The sequence below is a fragment of the Physella acuta genome, unplaced genomic scaffold (genome assembly GCF_028476545.2).
Source record: "Physella acuta isolate Inbredline_101_S28 unplaced genomic scaffold, ASM2847654v3 ptg000251l, whole genome shotgun sequence".
Taxonomy (NCBI): domain Eukaryota; kingdom Metazoa; phylum Mollusca; class Gastropoda; family Physidae; genus Physella; species Physella acuta.
Window position 1 is genome coordinate 105,389 of NW_026731770.1, and position 19,777 is coordinate 125,165.

Sequence of the window (19,777 nt, forward strand, 5' to 3'; positions counted from 1 at the left end):
TGTCTGGGTTTAGGGTTAGGGTTTTGCACTTGGGCTAGGTCTAATGTTAGGGCTAGCGTTAGGCTAGGGCTCGGGTTAGGGTTAGCACTAGTTAGGTTTTGGGTTAGGACAAGGGTTAGGGCAAGGGCTAGGGTTAGCATTAGGTCTAGATTTAGCACTAGCGTTAGAGCTAATGCTAGGTTTAGGGCTAGGGTTATGGTTAGGGTTAGGATAAGGGTAAGGGTAAGGGTAAGGGTAAGGGTAAGGGTAAGGGTAAGGGTTAGGGTTAGGGTTAGGGTTAGGGTTAGGGTTAGGTTTAGGGTTAGGTTTAGGTTTAGGGTTTGGGTTAGGGTTAGGGTTAGGGTTAGGTTTAAGGTTAGGGTTAGGTTTAGGGTTAGTGTTAGGGTTACGTTTGGGTAAGGGTTAGGGTTAGAATAAGGTCTAGATTTGGCACTAGCGTTAGGGCTAATGCTAGGTTTAGGGTTAGGGTTAGGGTTAGAAATATGGTTAGGATTAGGGGTAGTGTAACCACTAGGGCTTAAGTGAGGGATAATGCTAGGGCTAGGGTTAGGGCTAGGATTAGGGTTAGGGTTAGGGTTAGGGTTAGGGTTAGGGCTAATGTTAGAATTAGGTCTAGATTTAGTACTAGCGTTAGGGCTAATGCTAGGTTTTGGGCTAGGGTTAGGGTTAGGGCTAGTGTTAGGGTTAGGGTTAGGAATAAGGTTAGGTTTAGGGCTAGTGTTAGGGTTAGGTTTAGGGCTAGGGTTAGGGTTAGGGTTAGGGTTACTTTGATGGTTGGGGCTAAGGTTAGGGCTAGGGCTAGTGTTAGGGCTAGGGTTAGGGTTAGGGTTAGGTTTATGTTTAGGTTTGGGGCTAGGGCTTGGGTTAGGGCTAGTGCTAGGGTTAGGGCTAGGGCGAGGGTTAGGGTTAGGGTTAGGGTTAGGGTTAGATTTAGATTTAGGGTTAGGGTTAGGGTTAGATTTAGGGTTAGGGTTAGGGTTAGGGTTAGGGTTAGGGTTAGGGTTAGGGTTAGGGATAGGGTTATGTCTGGGTTTAGGGTTAGGGTTTTCCACTAAGGCTAGGGTTAGGTCTAATGTTATGGCTAGCGTTAGGCTAGGGCTCGGGTTAGGGTTAGCACTAGTTGGGATTTGGGTTAGGACAAGGGTTAGGGCAAGGGCTAGGGTTAGAATTAGGTCTAGATTTAGCACTACCGTTAGAGCTAATGCTAGGTTTAGGGCTAGGGTTAGGGTTAGGGTTAGGGTAAGGGTAAGGGTAAGGGTAAGGGTAAGGGTAAGGGTAAGGGTAAGGGTAAGGGTAAGGGTAAGGGTTAGGGTTAGGGTTAGGGTTAGGGTTAGGGCTAGGGTTAGGGTTAGGTTTAGGGTTAGGGTTAGGGTAAGGGTTAGGGTTAGGGTTAGGGTTAGGGTTAGGGTTAGGGTAAGGGTTAGGGTTAGGGTTAGGGTTAGGGTTAGGGTTACGGTTAGGGTTAGGGTTAGCGTTAGGGTTAGGAGTAGGGTTAGGGTTAAGGTTAGGGTTAGGTTTAGGGTTAGTCTGAGGATTATGTTTGAGGCTAGAGCTAGGGTCAGGGGTAGCTTTAAGGTTAAGGTTAGGGTTAGGGTTAGGGTTAGGGCTAGGGCTAGGGCTAAGGTTAGAATAAGGTCTAGATTTGGCACTAGCGTTAGGGCTAATGCTAGGTTTAGGGCTAGGGTTAGGGTTAGGGTTATGGTTAGGATTAGGTTTAGAGTAAGCACTAGGGCTTGAGTGAGGGATAATGCTAGGGCTAGGGTTAGGGCTAGGATTAGGGTTAGGGATAGAGTTAGGGTTAGGGTTAGGGTTAGGGTTAGGGTTAGGGTTAGGGTTAGGGTTAGGGTTAGGTCTAGGTCTAGGTCTAGGTCTAGGGTTAGGGTTAGGGTTAGGGCTAGGGCTAGGGTTAGAATTAGGTCTAGATTTATTACTAGCGTTAGGGCTAATGCTAGGTTTTGGGCTAGGTTTAGGGTTAGGGCTAGTGTTAGGGCTAGGGTTAGGGTTAGGGTTAGGGTTAAAGTTAGGTTTAGGGTTAGTTTTATGGTTAGGTTTGGGGCTAGGGCTAGGGTTAGGGCTTGGCTAGGGCTAGGGCTAGGGCTAGGGCTAGGGCTAGGGCTAGGGTTAGGGTTAAGGCTAGGGTTAGGGTTAGGGTTAGGGCTAGAACTGTGGCTAGCATTAGGGCTGGGTTTGGGGATTTGGTTATGGCTAGGGTTAGGGTTAGGGCTACGGCTATAGCTAGGACTAGGGCTATGGTTAGGGTTAGGCCTAGGGCTAAGGCTAGGGCTAGGGTTAGGGTTAGGTTTTTGTGCTGGCACTAGGGCTAGGGCTAGGCGGTGACCTCTATTAAGTTAAACATGTGAAATTATTTTATAAAAGGTTGTTTATTTAACTTCATTTTAACTTGAATAATCGTCTAGGTCTAGGTCTAGGTCTAGGTCTAGGTCTAGGTCTAGGTCTAGGTCTAGGTCTAGGTCTAGGTCTAGGTCTAGGTCTAGGTCTAGGTCTAGGTCTAGGTCTAGGTCTAGGTCTAGGTCTAGTGTTAGCACTAGGGCTAGGGCTAGGTTTAGGTTTAGGTTTAGGGTTAGGGTTAGGGCTACGGCTATAGCTAGGACTAGGGCTATGGTTAGGGTTAGGCCTAGGGCTAAGGCTAGGGCTAGGGTTAGGGTTAGGTTTTTGCGCTGGCACTAGGGGGTCCTAGGACCTTTGACCACAGGTGCTTTGACCATAGGGGGTTTGACCATAGGGGGTTTGACCACAGCGGAGCTTTGACCATAGGGGCTTTGACCATAGGGGGTTTGACCACAGCGGGCCTTTGACCATAGCGGTGCTTTGACCATAGGTGGTTTGATCATAGGGTGTTTGACCACAGGTGTTTTCTCAGCAGAGTGTCTTTGATCACAGGTGGTCTATCAACGGGTGTGATCACAAGCGCTGTGTCCGGCTTTGATCATAGGTGTGATACGATTAACACGATTTTATACATGTTTCCTGAGAGTACGTTAATAGAAATTAACATGTATTTAAAAAAGCCAAGAACTATATTTTAGTCTCCACATAAAGGCTGGCGCTAGTCCTCATAGATTTATTTTAAATATAAATGAAACACAAATAATGCGACATATAACAAGTTTCACAAATAAATAATGTAGAAGTACTTGAAAATACATAGCATATATAAAGGATAAAAATGATACAAAACTTGCCAACAATATAGTCAAAGATGTAATACATAAAATGGTTAACTACATGACAGATGTGCTATAGCACGCAAATATGTCAGTACATCTGTTTGACCATATTATTACATCATGTCGAAATTTAAAATATAATTTAGCAACTTTTAAAATAAATCCTTACCATATATGGACAGCATTGGACAAACCACCTGAGATCAAAGACCCTATGTGGACAAAACACCTATGATCACAGCCGGACACAGCGCTTGTGATCAAACACCAGTTGATAGACCACCTGTGATCAAAGACCCTCTGCTGAGAAAACACCTGTGGTCAAACCCCCTATGGTCAAACCCCCTATGATCAAACCACCTATGGTCAAAGCACCGCTATGGTCAAAGGCCCGCTGTGGTCAAACCCCCTATGGTCAAACCCCCTATGGTCAAAGCACCTGTGGTCAAAGGTCCGCGCACCCACTAGGGCTAGGGCTAGGGCTACGGCTAGGGCTAGGGCTACGGTTAGGGTTAGGGTTAGTGTTAGTGTTAGGGTTAGGTTTGGGGCTAAAACTGTGGCTAGGGTTAGGGCTGGGTTTGGGGATTTGGTTATGGCTAGGGTTAGGGTTAGGGTTTGGTTAGGGTTAAGGTTAGGGTTTGGGCTAAGGCTAGAGCTAGGGCTTTGGCTAGGGTTTGAATTAGGGTTAGGTTTTCGTTTTGTTTTATTTAGAAGTTAACTTGAAAATTATTGGTCTTTGAGTTCTAGCTCATCAGTGAACGGTGATGTCATTCCTCTGTGTTAGTGCGCCGGTGGGCTAGTCGCGCGTGTGCTTTCACCGTTAGTGAGGCGGTGACCTCTATTAAGTTAAACATGTGAAATTATTTTATAAAAGTTTGTTTATTTAACTGTATTTTAACTTGAATAATCGTATTTGTATTTACACTTAGAAATTAACGAAATAAATAAAACACAACCATTTTATAAGAAAGACAGAAAACCACTGGTTTAAAAAAAACAACCCAGTGTTAACAGTTTCATCGAATGTCTTATCTACTCTAAATTAACTTGAAATCGAAAAGGCATTTAAGAAAGAAAAATATGTTTCACTATAATGTGTTGTGATAGGCAGAGTGTGAGAGGGTTGTAGGACATCGTAGATATATTAAACAGGGAACAGGGCATAACCCCCTGTCAATTACCATGCGGACATCCCTCCCACGCCTGAGTAATTACACCCTGTCAATTACCACCCTGTCAAATAACCTCCGCCCAGTAGGACAATACCCCCGGTCATAGTTTCAGGTTCAGTTAGAGTTAGACTTAGGGTTAGGGTTAGGGTTAGGGTTAGGGTTAGGGTTAGGGTCAGGGTCAGGGTTAGGCTTAGTGTTAGGTTTAGGGTTTAGGTTAGGGATAGGGTTAGGGCTGGGTTTAAGGTTAGGGTTTTGCACTAGGGCTAGTGCTAGTGCTAGGGCTAGGGCTAGTGGTAGGGCTAAGGCTTGGGGTAGGGCTAGGGCTAGAGCTATGGTTAGGTTAAGGGTTAGGGCTAGGTCTAGGGTTAGCAAGAGGGCTAGGGCTAGGATTAGGGTTAGGGTTAGGGTTTTGCGCTGGCACTAGGGTTAGGGTTAGGGTTAGGGTTAGGGTTAGGTCTAGGTCTACGTTTAGGGTTAGGGTTAGGGTTAGGGCTAGGGCTAGGGTTAGAATAAGTTCTAGATTTAGTACTAGCGTTAGGGCTAATGCTAGGTTTTGGGCTAGGGTTAGGGTTAGGGTTAGGTTTAGGTTTAGGTTTAGGTTTAGGGTTAGGATTAGGGTTAGGTTTAGGGTTAGGGTTAGGGTTAGGGTTTGGGTTAAGGTTAGGGTAAGGGTAAGGGTAAGGGTAAGGGTAAGGGTAAGGGTAAGGGTAAGGGTAAGGGTAAGGGTTAGGGTTAAGGTTAGGGTTAGTGTTAGGCTTAGGGTTACGTTGATGGTTGGGGCTAAGGTTAGGGCTAGGGCTAGTGTTAGGGCTAGGGTTAGGGTTAGGGTTAGGTTTAGGTTTATGGTTAGGTTTGGGGCTAGGGCTAGGGTTAGGGTTAGGGTTAGGGTTAGGGTTAGGGTTAGGGCTAGAGCTAGAGCTAGGGCTAGGGCTAGGGCTAGGACTAGGGCTAGGGTTAGGGTTAGGGTTAGGGTTAGGGCTAGGGTCACGGTTAGGCTTAGGGTTAGGTTTAGAGTTAATGTTTGTGTTAGGGTTAGGGTTAGGGTTAGGGTTTAGCACTAGGGCTAGGGCTAGGTCTAATGTTAGGGCTAGCGTTAGGCTCGGTTAGGGTTAGAACTAGTTAGGATTTGGGTTAGGACAAGGGTTAGGGCAAGGGCTAGGGTTAGAATTAGGTCTAGATTTAGCACTAGCGTTAGAGCTAATGCTAGGTTTAGGGCTAGGGTTAGGGTTATGGTTAGGGTTAGGGTAAGGGTAAGGGTAAGGGTTAGGGTTTGGGTTAGGGTTAGGGTTAAGGTTAAGGTTAAGGTTAGGGTTAGGTTTAGGGTTAGTGTTAGGGTTATGTTTGGGGCTAGGGCTAGGGTTAGGGGTAGCTTTAAGGTTAAGGTTAGGGTTAGGGTTAGGGTTAGGGCTAGGGCTAGGGTTAGAATAAGGTCTAGATTTGGCACTAGCGCTAGGGCTAATGCTAGGTTTAAGGCTATGGTTAGGGTTATGGTTAGGATTAGGGTTAGGGTAAGCACTAGGGCTTGAGTGAGGGATAATGCTAGGGCTAGAGTTAGTGCTCGGATTAGGGTTAGGGATAGAGTTACGGTTATTGCTAGGATTAGGGCTAGGGCTAGAGTTAGGGTAAGGTTTAAGGTTAAAGATATGGCTAGGGCTAGTGTTAGGGTTAGGGCTAGGTCTAATGTTAAGGCTAGCGTTAGGGCTAGGGTTAGGGTTAGCACTAGTTATGGTTTGGGTTAGGACAAGGGTTAGGGTTAGGGCTAGGGTTAGAATTAGTTCTAGATTTAGTACTAGCGTTAGGGCTAATGCTAGGTTTTTGGCTAGGGTTAGGGTTAGGTTTCGGGTTAGGGTTAGGGTTAGGGTTAGGGTTAGGGTTAGGGTTAAGGTTAAGGTTAAGGTTAAGGTTAGGGTTAGGGTTAGGGTTAGGGTTAGGGTGAGGGTGAGGGCGAGGGCTAGGGTTAGGGTTACGATTAGGTCTAGGTTTAGCACTAGGGTTAGAGTTAGGGTTAGAGTTAGGTTTTGGTCTAGGGTTAGTACTAGGATTAAAGTTAGGGTTAGGGTTACTTCCGGACTAAAGCTGTGTCCACCTGCGGATATCAGGCCCACAATGCAGATGGGCAGGCAACACATGATGTTGGATGTGATGACTAACGAGCGGTTTTTGGCAACTGTGATCCTACGGGTTTTTTTCTGCAGGTGTGTCAATTATTGAGTTTGATGACACTGAAATTTTCTTAAAAATTGTCACTACTAGACCGAAGTTGAAAACAATATAGATGAGTTTGATGAGTAAATATGCCAGTCTGGAAATAGCAAAACCAATAGACCATTTAACAACGGTGGTAATCTTTTAATTACGCAGCTTATATGTTGACTGGTAGAGTGTGTTTTTAAAGATTACATACCTGTCCTATGTATGTCATTCTGTGTCATACAACACGTACTCGTCACGGTAGTAAACATCTGCTCCTGCTATCAACAATAAGTACACGCTCATTACCAGATCGGACAGCCCCAGATGTTACGTACCACCAGTAGCCTTATTTTAAAACATTCTCCGACCATATCAATGTACGTTTTACACTATCACCATGCAGATTTTCACAAGAAGAAATAGTGTCACTCGGTGCTTTACACGTATGTAAGGGAATTCCCGACCCTCTAACTTTTTCACAGCAAAATTTGAAGCTGTCACTAAAAAGAGCTTGGCGTACTTTAATCTTTTTGAACCACTGAGATGTTCTTAAAAAATTAAGTCGATAACTACGTTTGTGTCTCTTAAATCTAATACGTTAAAGATACAAGTATTTTCAAATAGACTAATACTGCTTATTTCAGTAAATCTTCAAATGAGATTATTTATTGAAATGTTATTTTTAATCGAAAATGTAATTGAAGTAAGAGTTATAAAATGCATATCTATTGTTTCTAAATATGGGAAGGTAAACATTCGCATTCGGATAGTGTTGATTGCTGAGAATGAAAAATAAAATACACGCAGGTTTTTACAAAATAAGGACAAATCGAATCAGTTATCAAAGTATATGTTTTCATGGCTCAGGTCAATAGGTGAGAGTTGAAACAAAGTTTCTCTCATTGAAAACAATATATCATTAAGCTTCTTATTGGTAATGCTGCAATTAGACACATGTACTTCTAACAGCTTCAACATCATAACGTACTGTGGGATAATAGTTTGGTATAGATCAAGTCCTGAAGCTTGAAAAGCTTTTGTGTTCCTGTCCAGTGATTCAAAACAACGTCGTGTGATTGACTAGACAAACATCGATCAATTTTGTCACCCACCCCCAACACACGTACATCCCGAGGGACATTTGTCGTAGCACAGAATCTCATAATCAAAACTGTGCAAGCAGTCTATTTGTTCGTCGCATAGATTTATATTTCTATATGTATTTTTTGTGACTTTTACTCGACATACTATCGTTATTTTGCATGCTAGGCTGTATTGCTTTGCGACTACCATCTCTCACCATACTAGACAACAGCCGCATGCCTCCATGCCACAAACACAAGACAGTCTTACAACAAGTCATTGAGTGTTCATTCCCCCCCCACACACACACAGTACAGCAGCAGAGCCGGTTTGCTTGGGTATTGAGCCACAATTGTGTCAGATTTAGGGTTAGGGTTAGTGTTAGGGTTAGGGTTAGGGTTAGGGTTAGGGTTACAATTCTACAATTGAGGCCGTTTATTTCTCTTGCTAACTAACAACACAGTAACGTTCGATTTAGTTTCTACAGTCTTGAATTCACATGACTTGATAAGACATAGTGTCTCAACATTACATGTAAAGCAAGCACTTGTTGATTTAGAAAGTAAAAGGTAAACATTTCAAAGAAACGATCAGTAGATAAGCGCCAATAGCCACCTCTCAATAAGAACTTTATCAACACGCGTGTGACAGTGTCACAAAACAACCAAGTAATGAAAGGACTGAGAAGGCCCTGCACAAACGATACGATAATAATATACACAAGTAATGCAGCCAGTTACGTTAATAGCCAAATTTATTTTTGTATACTTATCGACCCTACAAATTTGGTTGTATTAAACGTCCTTTACCTTTGCAAATATCTATAAGTATAGTTGTACTTTTAACAACAGAAGGAATGTACATATATATGTATATATGTATATATATACATATATATATATATATATATATATATATATATATATATATATATATATATATAATGTATATATATAATGTGTGTTTGTATGTGTGTGTCTCGTTGTGTCTATTTTGTATATCTTTGTTTGTGTGTCTGTGTTTCTATGTATCTATGTATCTATGTAAGTGTGAGTGCGTAAGTGCGTGATTTGGTGCGAGTGTGTGCGTGTGTGTTTGTGGTTGTGTGTGTACATATTCGAAAGAAACATAGCTATGTAATAGTATGGACTTCTACCAAGATCTAGTCAAGAGATAAGATAAATGTAGTTCCAAATGGCAAGAGTTGAAAAGATCAATAATGGAGGTTACCTTCACATTGCGACCAACTACACAGTAAACTATCTAGATCGAAGTATTTGAATTGGACGACTTCCAAGAAGATTGCAATAAACATGTACACGTTAAGCGTACGATAAGAGACTTTTCTATGTGTGCCTTGGATATCGAATGGTATGCATTGATGTATCTTAGATATTCTAATTTGGTTGATTTTAATATGGTATGTATCATAATAAATAACAATAAAAATGTTTGTTTTTAAGCCGTATTTAAAATGCGTTTTCGTTATTATTTACGAAAAACGACGATATTTTCTACTATTTGTGTAATTTAAAAAACAAAACTACGCTTGCTTTTGCACATACGCTGCGTGTTTTGAAAAATAAATGACAATCATTTATCAAATGTTTTGCTTTGTTATAAACTTTACGCTTCATAATGTGAACAAAATTGCAATATTAGAAATTTTATGCTGAATATACTAGAAATTTTACGTTGATATTTTTTGACAAATTGACTATGGCTTATCAAACGTATCGCAAAGTTAAGAGCTGTGAAATGATTAACTACGCTAACTGAATACGCCGCTATTTAGTTGTTCTATTTTTTTACTTTCAGTAATTCATATTTTGTGAATTCGACACTACCAATGCTGCGACTGATAAAGAATTGCTTTAAAACACTATCATTAGCTCGCGAAGGACGATTATCCTCGCTCACTTTCCACCCCAATCCCCTCTGCGAAAGCAGCCGTCCGTGACGACAGTTTACAGACGACAATGAAAAGGCCAAGCAGAACTTGTTATTACCTCCACTTAGTTTCATAATGTTTAAAAACTAAATTATCTGCCCCTAATAGCCGTCACTAATTCGACCCGGCTCTACGATTGTAAACATTTAATTTAAACCACAGCTCACCAGATTTATGGGGTGGAGGTGGTAGCAGAGTAGGAACGGCTTTTTACGTGGTGGTGTCTCACATGGTCCTCACTTAGAGAATTATATATATACTAGACTTACCCGGTCATCCCTTGGATAACTGTGGGTTTCGGTGGTCATCCATAAATGACATCACGTCTGTCACTTATCACAAAATAACCAGACCTCCACATTCAAAAAGACGTTTTTTTATCTTTTAAAAACACCGATTTCGGCTGAGCATGGGTCTGACCATACTACCCTTTCATATACTGACGTTACAGGTGACCTACTAAACTCTACTTCCCCTGCCCAAAGTCCCGCCAAGTCTCAGACAACATGTTTTTATCGTTTGAAAAAACGATTCCGGCCTAGCATGTCTCTGACCAAGCTATCCCTTCATATGCTTAGGACAAAGAAACAGATGAACTCTACTTCACCTGCCCTGTATCCCGCCAAGTTCAGATAGGCAACTGTATCATTCATTTTTTTAACATTGACGTGATGTGTCTAGAACCCGTGCCACCCGCATGAAAGTCTATTACACTAACAAGTTAGCTATCTAGACTCGTGACATCATTGATGTTTTGTCGTCCTATATAATAATATGTTGAGTCCTCTTATGCAACTTGATTTACGCGCATAGGCCTTACCTCTAAATCTAGATCTAGTAACTTTCAAATTAAATTTTACCTTAAATTAGCCAATTCCATAGCTAAACAAACAAAGATTATATAACATAATAAAGGTCTGAAATAGTTTAGTATATAGAAACTCATTATGATCTAAATCTAGATAGAATTATCTATATTCTACGACTGGTTTGATTAAGTCTAGTTTTTGCGTAGCTCTTGCTAGATCTAGATTCGACCTACTCTAGATCTAGATAGATAAATCACAAAGATTTATATCAAGTATTTAAGGACTAAAGTAGTTTAATAGAGAAACTCAAAAATGTATTATTATTTTAAAATGGATTGTATTTTTAACTAATTAATCTTTCGTTTGACCTAGATTCTAGATTTAGATCTATAAATAACTTTCTTAGACAGATTGTAGAGCTAGAGAAATTTATTGTAAAACTAAATGAAAAAGACAGTTGAAAATTGATATAAGTGTTGGAACTTAATAAAAACAGCAAACTTTTTAAAGTTATAGCCATCAGAAAATTAGCTTTAGAACGCGTTAAAGATATGAATAAGATACGAAATCTTGTATTGGTTGGAGCCGCCATTTAATTGTACTAAAAAGTAAACAAATCTTGTGACATCACTATTCACTCAAAGTAAAGTCGTTTTTCTAAACTTTTAAAATTAATGTGGTTAATCTACCTATGAATAAATCAATAACTTAATTAACGTCTTTAAATAAATTTGTGATTAACAGTCTGTCTGAAAACAAAACTTGTTCTCTACCTACATACTATTTTACAGAACTACACATAGAGCAGATTTTCTCCATTAGTCAATCAGACAAGCAAAATAAATAAATAAATAAATATTCGAACATGTAAACAAACTTGAGTTTTAGTAGTATACTAGACTACCCATTATCTAGTTAGATAACTGTGGGTTTCGGGGGTCATCCATAAATAACATCACGTCACAAGTGACCTTTTAAAAGTTCTATTAATTTTAGTGACACCGATTTAAAATTTAGCCTTCATTCTTCAAAGCAAATTTCAAATGCTTTTCTGGCATATCTAGCCCTGGCCACCTATAGCATATTTAAATAACGTGAAAATCCCCCATTTTGCTCGTGGTAATTGTGGCCTAAAAATGGTCGGAAGTCATGCCTTCTGCCCGGACGCTATATTGTTGTTAGCAGCCGACCACGCCTCTAAGTTAGCGAGTAATCCTACTATATCTAGATCTAGAACCTAGATTGATACATCCCATGTATTCTCTAATTAGATGATCATTGAAGCTAAACAAAGATTTATATAAAATAATTAAGGCCTGAAATAGATTCTAGATGTAGAATTTAAAGTCTAGATCTAGAATTTACGTAAAGTCTAGTGACCTATATCTAGATCTAGATCTAGATTCATAAGTTCAGTTTGACGCTTGTTCTTCATTCGACAGCTGATCTGTAGATCTAGAGAAATTTATCGTAAAACTAAATGAAAAAGACAATTGAAAATTGATATAAGTGTTGGAACGTAATAAATACAGCAAAAGGACATATTGTTAAAGTTATAGCCGACAGAAAATTAGCTTAAGAACGCGTTAAACATTGGAATGGGAACACAATCTTCTTCGATAGGCCGCCATTACTGATGTAAAAAATAAACACATCATGTGACGTCACTATTCCGTCAATTCAAGTCGTTTTTCTAATCTTTTAAAATTAATGTGGTTAATCTACCTATGAATAGATCAATTAATTAATTAACGTCTTTAAATAAATTTGTGATTAACAGTCTGTCTGAAAAGAAAAATTGTTCTCTACCTACATACTATTTTGCAGCTCTCCAAATAGCGTAGAACCATTTACAATAACCAATCAGACAAACAAACAAAAACAAATAAATATTCAAACATGTAAACAAACTTGAGTTTTAGTAGTATACTAGACTACCCGTTATTTAGTTAGCTAACAGTGGGTTTTGGGGGTCATCCATAAATGACATCACGTCTGTCACTAATCATCACAAAATAACCAGACCCCACATTCAAAAAGACTTTTTTTATCCTTTAAAAACACACTATCCCTTCATATACTGACGTCACAGGTGACCTTTAAAAAGTTTTATATAATTTTAATGACACCTACTTCAAAATTTAGCCTTCATTCTCCAAAGCAAATTTTAAAATGCTTTTCAGGCATATCTGGCCCTGGCCACCTATAGCATGTTTATATAACGTGAAAACCCGCCATTTTGCTTGTGGTAAACAGAGCCTAAAAATAGTCGGAAGTCATGCGTCCGGTCCGGACGCCATTGTTGTTAACAGCCGACCACGTCTCCAATAAAGCGAGTAATCCTACTATATCTAGCTCTAGAACCTAGATAGACAAATCCGATATATTCTCGAATTAGATGTTCATTAAAGCTAAACAAAGATTTATATAAAATAAGGCCTGAAATAGATTCTAGATGTAGAATTTGCATTAAGTCTAGATCTAGAATTTACGTAAAGTCTAGTTCCGTCAAGTCTAGTCGTTTTTCTACTCTTTTAAAATTAATGTGGTTAATCTACCTATGAATAAATCAACAAATTAACTAACGTCTTTAAATAAATTTGTGATTAACAGTCTGTCTGAAAACAAAAATATTCTCTACCTACATACTATTTTACAGCTCTCCACATAGAGTAGAACCCTTTACAATAGTCAATCAGACAAACAAAAAAACAAGCAAAAAATTAAATATTCAAACATGTAAACAAACTTAATTTTTAGTAGTATATAGATAGATAGATATATAGATTATTATTTATATCATGTTGCTAAACAGTCAGCATAGTTTATACTAGTACGTACAGTGTGAACATTTTACTTAAGGAGTAGATGAACCGACAGTTGTCGACAAAAAAGAAGTATAATATTACAGTGAGCAATAAATATTGTTGATTTACCTAGTGATATATATTCTAATACATTCTTTTAACCTGATGTTTTATTTGTGTAATGATACTGGTATCCATCCTTGATATTGTTTTATAGATCAAAATAGTAAAATGCTAAAACAGGTAGTGTTAGTATCCTCACACATTCAAGACAGTAACAGGTATAATGAGCTTTTCGACTCAATGTTTTCCACAGGACACAACAGTGAGGAAAAAGGCTAGAAAAACAAGTTAATCAGTAACATAAATTTTGGACTTAGCTCGACAGAGAAAACACGTCTTGTCTATATGATACGAAATCGAAATAAAAAGATGCGTGTAAAAAGTATGCTTGGACCACGTGTAAGAGTGGAAAGTAGCGCAATAATAGGGCTGGTAAGTAGGTCACCAGCCAGTTCTACGGCTCAATAAAAACTGCATGAGCCATAGAACTGGCTGCTGACCTACTTACCAGCCCTATTTAGTTTTGGTGGATAATGTAATCAACTGTTGTGCTGATTGAGCGAAACCGTTCTCACAAATCTCATTCATGTTTCAAGAATTATGTTTTGCGGAAATACTTTTTAACGAAGTTTTCTGGAAATTCTATTGCGGAATATTATTTCCTGAATTACAGGTCTTTTACACTGAAAATCCACTTTATAAACCTGGTTTCAAGCATACAATTAATCGAAGTTGAACATATTTTTAAAAAATATACTCAGCTACGACAATAGATCAAACCGATCTATTAACTATAGAAGTATGTATGTGACTTACTGATAAATAATTTCTCGAAACTTTCCCTTCCAAACACAGGCCGAAGCTGACAGGCGGAACTTTAACGCTGGGTTTGTTACAGATTTAAATGCTGCAGCCAAAAAACTGAAAGAGGGGAAAGTGATTGGGATTCCCACGGACTCAGTGTATGCCTTAGCTGCATCAGTCAATCACCCGGAGAGTGTTAGGAAGATCTTTGAAATTAAAGTAAGAAAAATATACCTGACTCTTAAACCAATCCATGTTTTAGATTTAAGAAATAAGCATCTGAAAATGTTCGATATTTTTCATTTTAAGTATATGTAAAATTGCTATGTAATTTAAAATACATGTTAGTGAAGTTTTATGTGGAAAAAAAATCTAATAGGATTTTTAACTGAATGTCAAAGACATCGCGGGTAAATTATAAATATGAACCAAAAGACCACGTTTGCAGTTGGAAAACGGTCAGTCTGTTGCTTCACGTGAACCACCAATTACACCTTCTTTCAAATTATCTCCAAGAGACTTGCCACAGATATATCCTAGCAGACGTTCTATCTAGAGAAAGGCACTTGAAACTTTCAGAAGGAGGGGGGGGGGAGGGGGGGGGGGCTGGAATTTTTATAAGCTCAATGAGTCTTCACAATCGAAAATGAAAATTAAAATAAACATCAACTTCAAATAACATTAAATATATCAAATGTGAGTGCTTTGATTATATTGTTATACTTTGTGGTAACATGGAGTCTTATGTGCATGATAAAGTAAAAGTTTTAAAAACCTATTACAAGAATAACAACACACATCTCACAGAAACGACCACTTGAAACGGCCGTTACTCTCCTGTTGCCAGACAAGGAAACGTTGGAAAATGCCAAGCCGAACTTCCATCCAGTTTTGATGGCTTTTATCAAACCATGTCCATATGGCTTTGTGGTCCCCAAAGGAGATTGGCTCAAGGTAAAATGTGTTCAAAATATAAATTAAAAATGTGTGAAAATGTAGCTTTCCACAATCACAAATTTGACTTACCTATAATTTTAAACGTTCAGTATAATACAATATATGTCAAGGTAAATAAACAAAAAAACTCATGCAGTAATGATTACACTGATTAATGCACGTTTAAATAGTGATTTCGATTACATGTATTTAATTATAACCCACTCTAAACTATATGTACTCTGATAAAAACTATGTAAATCATCAAAATACACCTTCACTTTTATTATGGAAAAGAAAATATGCCCTGAAGAAACAATAAAGCTGTTGGGGGACAAAGACAGTGTTTGTATTCGAATCACCAACAGTACGCCCCTGTGTTTGTTTTGCTTGAAGTCTGGACCATTAGTCATCTCTTCAGCTAATAAACACAAGGAACCAGACAGTACACATCATGATATGGTCGAAAGAGCATTCGGTAAGTTGGTCATCGTAGATTTATTTATCTAGCTGAATCTAATCCTGATTTGATGCTAGTCGATCTCTCTAATATACAAATACACACACACACACACACACACACATATATATATATATATATATATATATATATATATATATATATATATATATATATATATATATATATATATATATATATATACATATATATATATATATATATATATATATATATATATATATATATATATATATATATATATATATACATATATATATATATATATATACATGACTGCATATATGACTACATATATGACTCAGGAGACGCTATTGATGGTGTTGTAAAAGCTGGTAATTCCTTACTGAAAAAGTCTTCAAGTATCGTTAACTGTCTAGACATACAAAACGGTAAGTTATTAATAGTTTTTAATGTATTATTGATAAAGAATGCATTTCAATTTTTCATCACCATGTTTCATATTTGTATTTGTTGGTGAACACGGGAAAACTTAAATCTGAATTTTATGCTTGAAAAATATGTATAACTGCTACTAATCACCATGGATAACGAGTGCCAACGCATATGGTAAACTTTAAGATATACTGAGGTTTGCATCTTATACGATGATCAGATTTTAAAAATACATATGCCCACACAGAACAATCCATTCATTAATTTTCCAATGTTTTACGAATATCTCTAATAGATCGGATCAGCTATTTTCGAATAGGAAGTACTTCACAAGACGATATATTTCGAGACTATAGAGCTGCAAAGGAAAGTGTCCGTACTTTGACGAATAAGTAAAGAGGTTCAATGTTTAAGAAATGTTTTGTTAAAATTGATAAAATTAATAAAAAAAAATGTTATATAATTAATATAAAAAAGATGTGGCTTTTAAAAAATGTATTTTATATTTTTTTTAAATGAACATTTTACTTATACCCATTGGGTCTGTTCTAGATTTTAAAAATTTCAATTTTAAATTTCAACCATAGCATATTATATCTTGTGGGGCTATGCAGGTGAATAGAAATTCGGCTAATTGATTGTGTCTTTGCACTTTGTGTTACTTTTTGATCAAATGATGACATTAATTTGAAATATATTAGTGACTGTATGTAAATGGGCCTAATTAACGTTAAAATTAGTATTGTATAATTAAAATTATACAACTGTTTCGAAAGGAGAAGAAAAACAGATCAAAATTTAAATGAATTCCTCTCACTGCCTTTTAATGTATTGACAGGCAAGCAGTATAGAATCTTCAAATTGTACCCTCAAAAATACATGTTCTTCAATTAAAAATTGGTATCACCCCAATTTATATTTTAAAAAAATATTTTTTGTTTTTTGTTTATTTAGTTAAATGATCCTTCTTTCTTCTTCTTCGTTCTTAATTTTAGTGTTAGAAAAGATCCCCCTCCAACACAATTAAGGATACGTGTCAACTAGTTATTCGCCATTGTGGCCATTGACTCCGATTTCAGCCTGCTTTTCTTTTTGGATTTGCTTCCCCAGCTAACGAGTCTCATCTGCCCGAGAATTCGAACTCGAGACTTTTCGATTTAATAACCATGAGCTTTACCGACTCGACCACGCCGACATTAAATGACCCAATTATGAACACTTTCTACAAATTATTATTTTAAATTTTTGTTAAGGAGTGGCGTAATTAATTATTTAAATAACCATGATTACTCGATATTTTATCTAATTTAAAATGCTTAATTTTAATCAATGAATAACTTTTTTTTACTAATGTTCAAATTTTAAGAACTTTTCAGTACTCTTATCAGGTGAAGCTTGGTTTTAATCCTTGTTTAATATTATTTTCAATATAGTTCTGCTTTATTTTTAGTGAATTTATAAAGTTCCTATGAGATAATAGAGTTTAAACCAATCGAAGAGCTCTTTTTTATTTTTTGCTTTTTCCTCAAAACACCTTTTTTGACACTTTGTGCAGGATTTTTCAAAAATAATATAAAGTTATTCGGTTGAAATTTGGTACATGTGTTAAGTATGTACGATTTCTTGAAATTGTACCACTTTTATTTAGATATTCCAAAAATTGTTAAAGATATGGATGTTAATGTAACCACAGACCTATAATTTTTTTCTCACATAAAATTTAAAAATTCATAAAATATTTATTATCCTTTAGAATCAAATTAAAGTGGTTCAAAGTACACATGATCTTACAAAAACGTGAAAAATTTTAGTTCTTAAATGTTTATACTTTTTTCATAATCGTGCACATGAATATGTTACTAAATATAGTAAGAGCTTCCATTCTCAAGGTAATTTCAAGGTCACTACAATTTTGAACTATATTTTCTTTCTCGTACCCATATGCATAGTACTAGTATAAAATATCAGCTTCCTAATATTATAATTAAAGTAGTTTCTTTTTTTTGTATGATACCTATCTTAAACAACATGGAGAAACATACATTCAAATTAGAATACATTGGAAATAAACCATATATATATATATATATATATATATATATTTGCATGTGGTATCATTACAGTTTTTAGATGTTTATGTATCACATTATCTAATAAATGGTCTACTAATATTTTTAGCGTATCAAAAACAATATGAATTGTATTCACTTTTTTTGTTTCCCTACATGTAAAATAATAAGAGATAATTGCTTGTAATATGTATCATTATCTTCATATTGTATTAAATATTTTAAACACTTCTAACGATTAAACTCTTGAGTTGCTATTTTTAAAAACAATTGTATTAGAATCGATTTATTTGTCCTCGTACTTCTAGATTTACACATTCGTTGTTTAATGTGTTAAGTCAATTAATTAGATTTTTAGTTTTGTGTAAATTGTATCTTTGTGTAGCTTTGATTTTATTTGCAATGTGCGGAATACAAGAAAAAGAAGTAAGGAATGAAGAAAACGGAATTGTTAAAGTAACAAACGTAATTTGTCTAAATTAATGATTATGATTTTGCTATTACATGTTTACTGTATCTAAAAATAATATAATTACTTTATAAATATCAACGTTTTCTAATTAGAACAAGCTATTTACTTTTAGTAATTTTTTTCGTGCTTTAAATTGTCACAGTAATTTGAACTAGGTCCTATACAAACTATATAATAGAAAAAAAAATTAGTCCAAAACTGTCAACCATTTTTTTATGTATCGTAATAATTTTAATTCCAACGTATTAAATGCCGGATGGATGCTAATTCATATTTAAAAAATCAATTAATGTTAAATATATTTTTTAGAAAAATTGTAATTGTGTCAGCTTAATCTACTCAAATGTAAACTAAACGTTTGCTGTTTGTTGTTGCCAACACGTAACAGGTTTTTAAAGCTTAAATTATGTATTACATCCAATAAATATTCTTCCATTGATGTTTTAAAAGCAATTGCAACATGACGGTTTTTTTTTGTTGTGCTTAAACCACGTGTAGCAAAATAAAGAATATATAGCTCCATTGAACGTTTTCTTTTCTATAGTGTTTACAACTATTGACATTAAGCTACATATGTGACTGTTTAAACAAAAATATGTAAATTACTAACCGCAATACTTTTATGAAGCATTCCCTTAATAAATATTAATTATCTATTAATTAATTAGTATATCTACCTATATTCTACTCTAACTCGAATTTTAAATTTGTTTTTTTGGGGGTTTTTTGTTTGTCTGTTTGGTTACAGGAGAGGATCTGCACTAGGTGTAGAGCTGTACAAAACGTAATTAGGTCAGGGGCGGAACTACAGTGCCGCCAGACCCCGCAATGCGGGGGGCCCAGGCCGTTTAGGGGCCCATGGCCGACCATAATCAATTTTTTTGTAGTTAAAAAAATAATTTTCTAGTAAAAAAAAATATCTTATACAATAGTGATGTTCTACAATAACCAACACACGCTGTTTCGTAAAGGAAAAAATATATAGGCTACATGACTTGTAGTGTGAAAGAGGCAAACGTTCAAGCCACTTCCATGACTTACTTCCCTTTTTTAAATTGCCAAATATGTGTGCTGTTAAGAAACTTTTAATGGATTTGCACTAAAAAAATTAAAAAGCAAACACTTCTCTTAAATATTATTTTAAAAAAAACATAATGAAGAATGACATAGTATAAAAAGGAAATGTATTAAAAACTAATAATATAAATGCTAAAAAACATAAAAATAAACATAAGGCGAGAAACCATTACACATACAAAGCTTTCATGCTTCATATTCTTTTGACCAATCGCCAACACTTCTTAGGCTCAATTAAACCTGCATAAGCCGTAGAACTGGTTGGTGACCTACTTA

At 36.5% G+C, this 19,777-nt stretch overlaps 1 protein-coding gene across 2 annotated transcripts; it reads left to right on the forward strand.

Annotated features, from left to right (window-relative positions):
* The first annotated feature begins 8,919 nt into the window (after positions 1 to 8,919).
* LOC131938594 (threonylcarbamoyl-AMP synthase) lies at positions 8,920 to 18,946 on the forward strand. Of its 2 annotated transcripts, none has more exons than XM_059296703.1 (6): positions 8,920 to 9,007; positions 14,122 to 14,289; positions 14,878 to 15,024; positions 15,304 to 15,484; positions 15,793 to 15,879; positions 16,179 to 18,946. In XM_059296703.1, the coding sequence occupies exons 1-6, from the start codon at positions 9,005 to 9,007 to the stop codon at positions 16,277 to 16,279; spliced, it is 687 nt and encodes a 228-aa protein (XP_059152686.1). In that variant the 5' UTR covers positions 8,920 to 9,004; the 3' UTR covers positions 16,280 to 18,946. The 2 variants fall into 2 exon arrangements, with proteins under 2 accessions (XP_059152686.1, XP_059152685.1); XM_059296702.1 differs by having other exon boundaries at positions 8,933 to 9,056.
* Positions 18,947 to 19,777: the final 831 nt, after the last annotated feature.

Bases quoted from the DNA above. Each gene is read 5' to 3' on its own strand.
- LOC131938594 (XM_059296702.1), top strand. From the start codon at position 8,985: ATGTGTGCCTTGGATATCGAATGGTATGCATTGATGTATCTTAGATAT. The intron at 14,290-14,877 runs GTAAGAAAAATA...CACATCTCACAG, and splicing joins GGAAGATCTTTGAAATTAAA to AAACGACCACTTGAAACGGC. The intron at 15,485-15,792 runs GTAAGTTGGTCA...TATATGACTCAG, and splicing joins TATGGTCGAAAGAGCATTCG to GAGACGCTATTGATGGTGTT.